We start from the raw sequence: 12,000 nt of genomic DNA on the forward strand, positions 1-12,000 counted from the left end.
GAGGCTCTGGGTTAGATTCCTGAAGGAGTTTATGTGTTAAAGTTAGGATGCTGGTGCCTAAATCACTGAGATTTAGAAACCCTAAATTAGGCACTCAGGCTCCTTATACAGTGAATAAGACAGACCTCTAAAATGGGATTCACAAAAGCCAAGACATTAGGCAGCTCCCTGCCTAAGGTAGTCAGTGGGAGATACTGAGGGGAGGGATGTGTCCTAAGCTTGACCCTTCTCAGGGAGGATAGCACCTAATCTGCACTTGTGGGAGGTGTGTATCTCTGCTTGGGGTTCTCAGCTGTTACACTTCTAAGTTAGGTGCCTATGTACTTTTTTGCAAGAGGGTAGGGGACCTCCCTCCCTCTTTTTAGCCCTGGGGTTAGGAATCTCATCTGGGATGTGGGAGCCCCTGCTTCAAGTCCTTTCCAATGCCCGAGGAAGAAAAAGATCCCTGTTCAAACCCTGCCGCCTCCTTGAGCAGATGAAGTGGGGTTGTGTTATTACTAGGGGCGCCTGATCTTGGGACTTAAGCATCCAAGTCTCTTTATGAATCTAGCCGTCTGATTCTAGGACATTGCATTTAATAATGAATGTTGTACTACTTATGAAGCATTATTTAAAAATACACCTCTACCCCGATATAACGCTGTCCTCGGGAGCCAAAATTTTTTACCACGGTCTAGGTGAAACCGCGTTATATTTAACTTCTTTGATCCACCGGCATGCGCAGCCTCCCCCCCCCCCCCCCCCAGAGCACTGCTTTACTGTGTTATATCGGGAAAGAGGTGTAATTGAGTCAAATACTGCACTCTGAGTTTATAGGCAAAGGTTGCAAGTAAGTGTGAGATTTCACTGGAGTTACTCCCCATGTATAGCAGTATAAGGGAAACAGACTTAGGATCTAGGTTTTTCTAATGTTGTGTGATAAATTTAATTCAACACTGTGCCAGGACAGAATATTTAGCATAGTTCCTCAGTGTGCCCTGAAGAACCTAGTTAGTATCCAGCCAGGGAAGAAGGCACCTACACTGACTGCTGTTTCTGCCCTTCATTAGTGACACCATCCAACTATGCAGTTAAGCAGGTGTTCTCTTTAAAATACATGTACAATTCAAGACACCTACCCCAAAATAAGCTTTATTGCAAGAAAAGTGTTGTCATAGTGATACAGACCTACAAATAAAATAAACTCACAAACAGTTGATTTAAAATGTAGAAGGGTTCTCTTCCCCAAAAACTCAGAGTGTAACTTGTAACTAATCTTTGGTCAGCACAGCTACATGACTGAAATAAACCTGGAGTCTGCATGTGCTTTGGCTGCTCACATAATGAGGTTCTGTTCTATGACGAGTTACAGGCACCAGCAGTCCAAAAAAAAAAAAAAAAAAAGCACCATGGCGACATCATACATGTAACACAGACTGGTACAACATTTTAAAAAAATTGCTAAAGAAAACTAAATGTCATGTACAGACATCTTTCTTACAAAATAGGCTAGGATAAAATGAGGCATATGGTGTATAACTACAGTATTAATGAAACTTCTAAAAACATGATTTCAAATATATTTTCCTGGTCTGCACTGCGTAATTAGTTTGCACATATGGCAGTCCTGAAACAGCTCAATCCTAGTAAATGCACCATTAATCCAAGCCAGCACCAAACGGAGTGAAACATCAGGTGTTCCCTTCAAAGGAAAGACTTTTTTTTCTTCAGCTGCCTACAGTAATGCAAGTATGTAGAGCACCTTTTGTGAGAATGAGGTGTTGTGGTAGCACATGTGGTACCTTGAGGTTATCGGAAGGAAATACAGTACAGGTTGGCCTGCAATGGTAATGGTATCACAAGCAGTCAAGGTATTTTGCTACAGTGGTTGTGCCTCAGCTTCCATTATTTCAGGTGGCTGATACAGAATATAGTCCTAGTGACCGGCAGTGAAATATGATCATCTTTACAGAGCCTAATATTGTAATTCTAGTCATTTAAAACTTTTTTTGAATACTCAACGTTTTTGAAGCGTACTTTTCAATGTCTTTTAGAAGATGGTATCAGAGCTGGTAATAGCATGCAAATGTTTTTTAAAAAGTATTTGGACAACTGGCACACAAACAAAAGGAAACCATTTTTCAAATCTACTGGATTTTTTTTAAGAATACCTCTAAAATAGCTCAAATTTATAAATCTAAAGAAAAACAAATGTTTCCCTTTTGTTTACATAGTTTGTAATTTCTCCATATATTACTGCATTAAAATAAATAAACATCTATATTTTTTAATTAGCACCTATAGCAAAATACCCAAAGTGTTACAGACTGCTAACAGGAAAAAAATTGTTCACATTTTTGTGCCATTTAGTGCCATGTGTTGACCTCTTGAACTTTAGTTTTAATATACTTTAAATTGAGGTTATATAAAGGATACAGTAACCATGGTTGCCCTTGTAATCAAACTTTTGACCATGGCAGAGTCAGTCATTCCTTCTGCCAGGGTCATTCTGCAGTCTTGGCAGGATGGAAAGATAGGTCTTTTTTTTCTTTTCTTCTTTTAAGTCATTGACTCCTTAAAGCTTTTGAAAAGTAGACATGCTCAGGTGGATAAATAGATGAACAGAAGTGATTCAAGAACTGGATTAAGTCTAGAAGAGGTGGCTAATAGAGTTCAATCCACAGTCTCATTTGGAGCACTTCTCCAAGCTCTCCTAGGAGGTAGTTGTCCACATTACTGTCTTCCAGTTTCTTTAGCTCCTTCTTCTTGTAGAGAGGAATGCTAGTGATTTCCAGTGTGTAAGTGCCAGGCACTGACTTTTTCTTAGCTGTGTGCAGATAACTAAGTCCATCCCTCTGATGGATTTGAAAGATGCCATAGTCATTGCCGTGGGAGATGACGTAGCGGACATGGTTCGTAAGGGGCTGTATGGCTGGCATGAATTCTAGAATGTGTTCTTTGTTACCAAGTCCAGAGAAGTTCAGCCTCATCTTCAAAGGAGAGTCAATGTCTAAACTTTCCAAGCTAATCTGCTCAATCTGAAGTGAAAGAGAAGGAAAGGATAGTTGGGGAGAGACACTCTCTATATTATTCCTAAAGCAATGCAAGTTACTGACTTTGATTAGTAACAGTTTAATTCCTCTCTCAAAAACTGCAGCTGTGAAAGAAGCCATTTATAAATCCTTTCCAGCTGGGAGATCTACTCAGTTCCACATAACACACCCTGTAAATCTTTAAGGCTTCTCACATGGTGCTGTAACTTTAATTATTCTGTAAAACCCAAGTCCACAAAAGGTTCAGATTTCACTCTTGCCTCAGAGTTGACATAATTTCATGCTTGCTCCAAAAAAAGTACTGGTTTAACTCTGCAGAAAAGAAATGAGAAGCATCCCACTTTCCAACCTGTTCTAAATACCTGATCATACTTCCATATGAAAGATTATGGAACCCTGAACCGCTATACTGGAAGTTCTTTGAAGAATGTTTTCTGTATAGAAGCTTCAGTGAGAGTCTACATCCCGGCATTATGAGAAACTACGTTCAGCAGCTGACAGTGATAAGAGCAGTGGAAAAAAAATCTGCACTACTAGCAAATTGATCCTCCCAAAGGGGGAAATTTTTGCTTTGATGTAACACAAATGGAGTTAGTACAGGCATGAATTTGTCCCACTGTGTTTGATGTGACTATATATAAGGGGGGAAAAAGATTAATTTATCTAATAGCTTTGTTATAACAAAAAGCAGGTGGTTGTAGGTGAAAACTGTTCTTTATCTAATGAAAGAGCTATAAAAGGCTGTGACTTCTTTGGGAAGCCTTTTCCTTGCTTTTCTCTTTTTGATAGATCTTTACTTCTCAGGAAATGACTGGGTTACCACTGTTCTCACTCTGCTGCACAGCAGAACTTTACCAGTTCAAGTCCTTCTGCATCTATAACTGGGAACAGGATGCTCTCAAAAAGGGTCAAATCCTATCACACTACATACCATTAAGCACTGTAGATTAAATCTGTGGTTAAGTAAAGCAAATTGAGGGTGGCTGCAGGTGCTGTGAGAAGGTGTTCACTGAACCTTGGACATGCTGCTAGCCAACAGGACCCAGACGATCCCAACTTAGATTTTGTTTAAACAACAACAAACAACCCAAACTCTGTTTGCTGTGAAAATTCCAAAGTGAAATTAGGGGATTTCACATAAGGCACCAGATAACAATATGGCTTACTGCCATGTGAGAGCTATAGTAACGAGACTAGGGTACAGTGAACTAGATGAAAAATTAATGCTGTATGAGGGAATTTTTTACTTTATTTGGAAGGTGCTTGTATGTTCCACTGCCATGAATGGAACATAAGTAAATGGATAGCTTGGTAACAAGATGAACACACTAGATAGGAGTGAAGTAATGGACTAGGGGTACCATACTGTTACCAGGTAACTGTTTGTACATCATCATCAGAAGTATCAAGTACAAGAAACCACTTTTCTCTTACAATTGTTAATGTGGCTAACTGATCCTATCCCCTCCCCCAGATATAAATGAGGAAATTCATTCTCCTCTTTCTGCCACTATTTCATGGGATGCCTTAGCAATAACATGCTTTATATTAGACGTGCACAAAAGGCTCTTCTCTTCGCCGAGATATTTAGATGTTTTCATTCCACATTCTACTTTCTGGTCACTATGCCAAGTCCACACACAACTCCTTGTAAGGCAGGGATGGCAGCACTAACAAGCTCTTCAGAAACTGCCATCAAAGCTAATCCTTGGATCAACATTGGAACAATGCTTTAGAATGCTATGCGACAGCCTTCCTCTTCGGAAGTGGTGGAGACCACTTCCATGCTATGACCAACCTTTTGTGGACCAGAGAGTGGAAATGCTAACTCCTTGTGTCAGGGGGGTGGTCTGGCTGAGGAGCGCCACAGTTTGCTTATGTAAGAAACTTAGTCACTACTACCATATGTAAATCTAGCAGTAAAAACTTACTTTAATTGTCCATAATGCTTTTCATCTTCAATCAGAGCCCTTGTAAAAACTATGAGAAGATTTATATCTCTTGGTTGCTGTTTTTTTTTTTTTTTTAAACCAAATCAATAGTTTCTCATTACTGCAGCTTTCAGCAGTTGGATTAGTGCCATAAAACAACATCCTGTAATGCAGATAACCACTGATTTTCTGCATGATGCTGTAAGGGGTAGGGGGAAGCTCTTGAGCAGTACACACTGCAACGGGCAGTCTGTCTCCCAAACTGGCGCTGCGTAACCTAACAGATGTGCTTTTGCCCTAAGGCTTCTTGGTACCTCAATAAAACTGGACAACAACAAGGAGACATGCCCAAAATACATCCTATGGTGGGAGTCAACCACTGATCCCCATCTCCATTTGTTAGAAATACACTAAGGAAAGTCTTGAGCCTGATCCAGAAGTATGGTTCTCTGATATTGGCAATTACATCACAATATGATTAATTTACCCTTATACACATATACAAATAGCTCAGGTTTAGAAGCTAATCATCATCTTGTAAAAACTCAATGGCCACATAAGCCCACACTGTTGTGACTACAGAATGCTGTACAAGATACTCATCTGGAACTTCAAAATGACTGTGGTGATAGAACTTCACTCCTCCTTGTGTCAGCTGTGTAGTGTTTGACATACCATGGAGTAGTTCTGATTCCAGGACTGTTAAGTATACATATTAGCTAATTCGTTACAGTATTCACTCACCTCTGCTTGCTCAGTTTCATTCACACTTCTTTTCTTCCTGCTGTTTTTATTGGCGTAGCCATTGATTTTGCATTCATAACATGCTTCAGGGGACAAAGCATTTTCTTCATCTACATCTCCACCCAGAGGGAGGTACTGGCCTTTGTTAAATCCCATTCCTGAGACACAATGGCTGTTGAATAGGGATGATCATATGAGTGACCCATTTCTCAAAATGTTCATAGACAGATAACATTTTTCTTTTCACTTCAGTTTTATGTCCTCATTTAGATGGAGGTAAGCCCACATAACCCCTTACACTGTTACACAATATCTCCATTTTCCCCCCAAGATGTCTGCGGAATAATATTTTAAAATTTGTCCTGTATAGTGTAACATGCTCAACAAAGGATGGTTATAGAGCTCCCTAATTCTCAAAACACAGAACACTAATACATTACAAAGAATATATTTCCAACAGGACATTTAGCATCCAAAGTAAATGTTCTGACTACTATTTCAGGCCAATGGGCTATTATATTCAGTTTGAATTATTCATTCTCTCTTTTTTCTGCTTTGTCTTTGGGTTGATCAGTGCAATAGAAATTCCTTACTAATCATTGTAAAGATGTTTCTTCAAAGGAAAAGTACAGTTAGATGAGGAATATCCTCGTACCATTTGGGAAAGTGCTCCAAATACACAATGTACTGCCATCAAAAGGGGAAATCACAACTATTACTTAATTTTGCTCATATGCTAGATGTAAAACAATGCTCTTTTGCAGTGAACACACACAAACCAATACTTTGTTTCCTATGTACCACAGATATATAAGGGCAATTCGTTGTTCTTATGTACAACCTAAGTACATGGGTGGTACACAGAAGAACTATGCAGATAGGCTTGGAATTCTTTCCCTAACCCAGAGGCAAGGCACATAGCACTGGTGCAGTGTCTCCTCAGTGACTTCTGCAGCACCCATGGCCTGCTACATGACCCTGCAAGGCAGGTCAGGCCAGTGGATCTGCATGGCTCCAAATGCACTGGCCTTGCTCCATTTCCTGGCTTGTCTTTGCCTCCACTTTCTTCAGGCCTACTGTAGAGACTGCCATAGGGTTGTATGGACCGTAGCATGCAGAGGTGTTGGAGGCCCTATTTGCTCCTGCACTAGTTCTGTTGCCAACTGAGTTTTCTGCAGCTCTTGCTTTGGTAGCTCTTGCTTTTTTATGGTGACCACTTATTACAATGTGTTATGCAATCATCATAAGTGTTATGAAGGAAGAGTGTTTGTAAGAGGGAGAAAGAGACTCACCCTTGTCCAACTCTGTAGTATCCAGGAGGGCAGCCACAGAGATAACCACCTTCTGTGTTGGAACAGCCGTAATTGCAGGGATTTTTAGTGGAGGAACATTCATTCACATCATGGCACGCACTAGAGAACTGGTCATAAGAAAATCCAGATGGACAAGAGCACTTGTAACTTCCAAGTGTGTTGTAGCAGGAAGCAGTGCCACAAGCATTAGGGTTGGTACATTCATTTTCATCTAATAAGCAAAATAAAAGATTGTTTATCCCGATGAGAAGATACCATCGTGGCAGATTGTAGTCATAAACAGCTTATGATTTCCAGGGAGGGAAAAGTATTTATTGCTAGAATTTCTAGTGCCCCACACAGGGCCTGGGCATGTACCAAATGTAGTCCTTCCCAATTTACAACTCTGACTACAAATGCAAGCTGTAAGCCTCCCCTCTCCCCCTGACATTCAAGTTAACCGAGGCTCAGCCTCCCTCATACACCACTGGTCCATCTAGTCCAGTATTCTGTCTCTGACAATAGCTAGGTTTCAGATGCTTCAGAGGCCCTCAACTCTGTTTTTTGGAAGTAATAAACTCAAATTTCCATTGAGATGTTTTCAGCCAGTTCAGGATCATGTTCTTTGCTGTTCTTTTTCTTTTCCCAGTAACACCACAATTTCCCCTAGGGTACTATCAGGTGAGGATTAATCTTAAGTGGAGAAGAGTATTTTTGTGGCTTTCCCACCTTAAAATAAAGCCATTTGAGTTCATGCAAAGACTAAGTGCTTCACCCATAATTGTATTGGATGATCTTAACTATTTTACTCTGGAGGGGGTGGGGGATTTAGAATATTCTAAAAGAAACCAGTGCTTCTCTCACACACAGTATTAATGGGATGGCTGTTTGGGCATCTCATCATCTTCTCTTTCATTTGTTTTGACCGGCTATTAGTAAACCCTTACGTAAAAAGAGCGCGCACACTGAGGGATAATCAAGTAAATTGTCCTCATCTGGATTTTATGGAAACTGGGTGGTTCTCTCTCAGAAAAGACTGCCAGCAGTGTCATTCTGATCTGCCACATGGATTGTTGCGCAAGTCACCGAATGTTCATCCATTGGATACAGAAGTCAGTCTATTGAGGTAGGTATCTAGCCCAATCATTGCAGTATTGGAGTGCTTCCCAAGGATTATTCTTATAAAACTTTTGGGAGGTAGGGAAATACTAACATCCTGATTTTACAGCTGGGGAACTGAGTCACAGAGCAAATAACTGACCCACTCAAACACACACTGCAAGTCACAACCAGAAATTTCATAATCTGTGCCTTAAAACACAAGGCCATCTTTGCTCTTTCCTCACTGAGAGTGAGATACGTTGGTAGGGCAAGCTTCACTAAACATGACTCTAGAATCCTTGTTCACAATTTACTTTGTATCTCACTGGAGAGAAATTAGGTGAAACCAGAATCCTGCATGAACAAGTTAAAAGTATGTATACAGATATACTATATCTCTGTTCATTAAAATATCCTAAACAGCAGATGGTTTTAAAAATGCTTCAAAAAATTACATTTGGCACAAGTTTATTGGGTATTTTATTGCTATGTTTAGCAGAGCTGGAATGTTGCCAACAAAAGCACATTTGGTAGATTTGTAACCAGGTTGTGTTGTTCTGATATAATTAGATCTGACATTTATATGTGGAATGTCTTTCCTAATTGGGAAACCAAATCAGATATACAGAAACAAAATGAACAAGGGTGAAAAAGCTGTTTTTATAACAAAGTAAGAATTTCTCCATGTCTGTGCAGCTGTGGTATGCAGACAAATTACCATGTAATAGAAGTTAATCTTATCGTTTACATTGAGGTGCACCACATGAAGTGATTCCATAGAAAAATAACTTTTGAAATTGCAGTGCGTAGGAATAATACTTGAAGTAATACTTAGAAGATTGTTTTAAACATTGTCATAAATTTAGCACTTTTTTGATCCTTCACTTCCCTCTGATATATCCTGTTGTAGATCTATATTAGGTCATTTTAAAGCATATGATGATATGACTCTTTACCATAGTTGAGAGTCTCATTAAATTTTTAAACTGAATTTTCAAACTGTTACCACAGTAACAGTAGTCAAATCATGATAGACTCAAAATGTCCACTGGAGAGACAAACATGCTCTACAAAAAGCAGCAGCAGAGCAATGGAAATGATTCAATTATTTGTAAATCCCTCCCCCATCCCCACAAAAAAAAAATTGACAAGGTCCCTTAAGCTCTAAACTTTTTGAACCTAACTGGTTTCACATATGAATGGAGTGTTCATGAATAGCTAGAGACTATAAATGCATCACGTGAGTGAACTTTTATTAGGTTTCCCCACTTTATTAGGTTCTCTACTCCCTTTTAGGATGTTAAATAACTCCTCACTGAAAGTTTCTCAGAGCTCTTTCAAATGGTATCTAGAGAACTCATTTCCAGATCCTAGTGCAGTCTCTTGAACTGAACATTGTTGCTGTCCCATTTCTTTACACCTCTTCTTGCTGTTCTGATGTCTGGCTTTGCAAAATTGAAGTTTCTGGTATTTTAAAAATCATTTTTGGTGTCATTTGTACACTAGTTTTTAAATTTCCCATTTCTTCCTATAATGCGTATCCAATTTTGTAATTTTTAAAAACAATGTGAAATATTTAACAATCCTCCAGTTTCCTATTTTCATGCTATTTGATTCTTTTATATACAGTAAAAGCTGTTTTATCCGGCATGTTGGAGAATGGGGGGTGCTGGTAAGTGAAAAATGCCAGTTAACTAAGAGGGAGGGAGTTAGTTTGGATGCAGGAGGGGGGTGCAGGCTTGGGGAGGGAGTTTGAGTGCAGGAGGAGGCTTGGGGCAGGGGGTTGGGGTGTGGGAGGAGTTGAGGGTTGCCAGATTCAGGAGGTGCTCACCTGAGGTGGTTCCCTGGCTGCTCCTAAGTGCACAGCAGGTGGCTCTGTGCGCTGCCTACTGCCCCTGCAGCTCCCATTGGCCCTGGTTCCCAGCCAATGGGAGCTACGGCGGCAGCACTTGGGGCGAGGCTCCACACTCCGGCCTCTCACTGCCTCCTGCACGCAAACGCCCTCCCTCTTACTTAACTGGCAACCGGCCTATAAACTGGAATTTCAATGAAGATCAGAAATGCTGGTTTATAGAGCTTTCTGGTTGGTGAAGTGCCGGATAAAACACCTTTTATTGTAAAAATGTAAACTTTTATTATAAGTGGATACCTTAAACCTACTCGAAAAACTAGCAATCTGATCAATATAAGCATTTCTGAGATCCTTTTTATCCTTTAAATTAAATGTGGTATACTTTATGCATCTTTGGGTCTTTAGAAAGTGAATTGTGTGCAACTATTGGCCTGACAGTCCTGGATGCTAATATCCTCTGTTTCTTATGAGAACAGATACAGAATGGGCTGTGGAATATGAACCAAAATACTTCAAATGGCTAGAATAACTGCCTCTTTAGTCATTCACATTCAGTTCTTGATTTCTGTACTAGACTGAAAACACCAACTCATTCCCTATACCATAGATTAGTGGTTTTCAAACTGGTCTGCGGTACCCCTAGGGGTCTGCAGACTACATCTAAGAAGGGATCCACACCTTCATTCGAAATATTTTAGGGATCCGCAAATGAAAAAAGGTTGAAAACCACTGCCATAGATTACCAAACAAACAGATGCCAAATGGTAAACCTTATGGAAATATCATATAGAATTGCTTATTAGTTTTCTATAGAACTTTTTGTAACTATCCGGCATAATTTTTTTTTTTATCCCTGCTACAGGATGGTTTTTAAAAAAAAGCACAGAGAGAGGTGACATTTGTACTCATTTCTGTCAGATTGCTATAGAATTTACATTAAGCCATACTGCTTTCATCCATCCATTCCAGATAGGATTTTTACATAAGGAAAAATCTCTTGCTCATTATAAACTTTGGGATAGATATGAATCTGTGATTTAGAAGTAAAGTTATATTCTTATGATGTTATGTAATTTCATCCTTCCCCACTTTTAAAAAACAGTTTTTCTCCCAAAAATATTATTGAGTAGGCACTGCTGACCTTACATTTGATCATCTTTCCTTCCCTTCTTGCCCTTAAAAGATATATGGATCACATCATCTATTTGTTTTTGTATTTGAAAAACGTGGTGTTCTATTATGTTTTTATTGTATTCTTGCTAATTGTGTTTTACAGAATCCTGAGTGCGTGGGGGAGAAATCCTTATAGTTAACCTTTTTGTCTTTATTTAATTTCATTTGCTTCTATTGCTGCTGTATATATCAACTGAAAGGTTTGTACATTTGTGGTTATCTGTGTCTATTAAGTCAATAGCTGTAAAGCGCTAAAGTACTAACTATATCTTAGCAAGGGCTTTACAGGCCTTCCGTGGAAATCATCTTGAATTTCTATGTCTTTTCCTCCCATTGCAAGGCAGTAACAGTCAGCTGACATGATTATATGTAACTATACCCCTTTCAACTTCATAAGTCAGAGAAGGGCTGGCTACACAAGTTTAATGAAGTGAAGTAGGTACCGCTGAACCTAAAAGATGTTCATAGGGTTTCTGAAAATTGGAGCATTTTGTTATTGTTATGTAACTTCTGGACTACTGCATCAAAAGATTATTCTTACCAACACACTGATTCCACTGATAATGTTGAATGTACCCTTGTGGGCACCCACATCTGTAGCCACCCAGAATGTTCTGGCAGCCATGTTGGCACCTATGGTTTCCATCACATTCATTCACATCTGCCAAAAAAAAAAAAAACCCCAACAAAATGTGGAAGAAGAGATGGTTGCACAAACTGCCGACAAGTAAGCAAACCAACCCCACCACCACCACACGCAACTTACTTCAATAACTGTAATTAAAGGACCATACTTTATCCATAGAAGATTCTTCACCCAAGCTTGATGCTGCAGCCGTAATTTGGCTCCTTACACACACTAGTAAGTTCAGATG

At 39.5% G+C, this 12,000-nt stretch overlaps 1 protein-coding gene across 1 annotated transcript in view; it reads right to left on the minus strand.

Annotated features, from left to right (window-relative positions):
• Window positions 1-1,115: 1,115 nt before the first annotated feature.
• FBN2 (fibrillin 2) overlaps window positions 1,116-12,000 on the minus strand; it is a 254,198-nt gene continuing 243,313 nt past the window's right edge. Inside the window, exons 62-65 of the mRNA XM_034773456.1 lie at window positions 11,667-11,786; window positions 7,000-7,231; window positions 5,708-5,879; window positions 1,116-3,017 (exon numbers count right to left, since the gene is read on the minus strand). Coding sequence (XP_034629347.1) covers window positions 2,643-3,017; window positions 5,708-5,879; window positions 7,000-7,231; window positions 11,667-11,786 — 899 coding nt within the window. The 3' untranslated portion in view covers window positions 1,116-2,642. The remainder of the gene's footprint in view (window positions 3,018-5,707; window positions 5,880-6,999; window positions 7,232-11,666; window positions 11,787-12,000) is intronic.

This window comes from Trachemys scripta, chromosome 6 (genome assembly GCF_013100865.1).
Source record: "Trachemys scripta elegans isolate TJP31775 chromosome 6, CAS_Tse_1.0, whole genome shotgun sequence".
NCBI classification, from domain to species: domain Eukaryota; kingdom Metazoa; phylum Chordata; order Testudines; family Emydidae; genus Trachemys; species Trachemys scripta.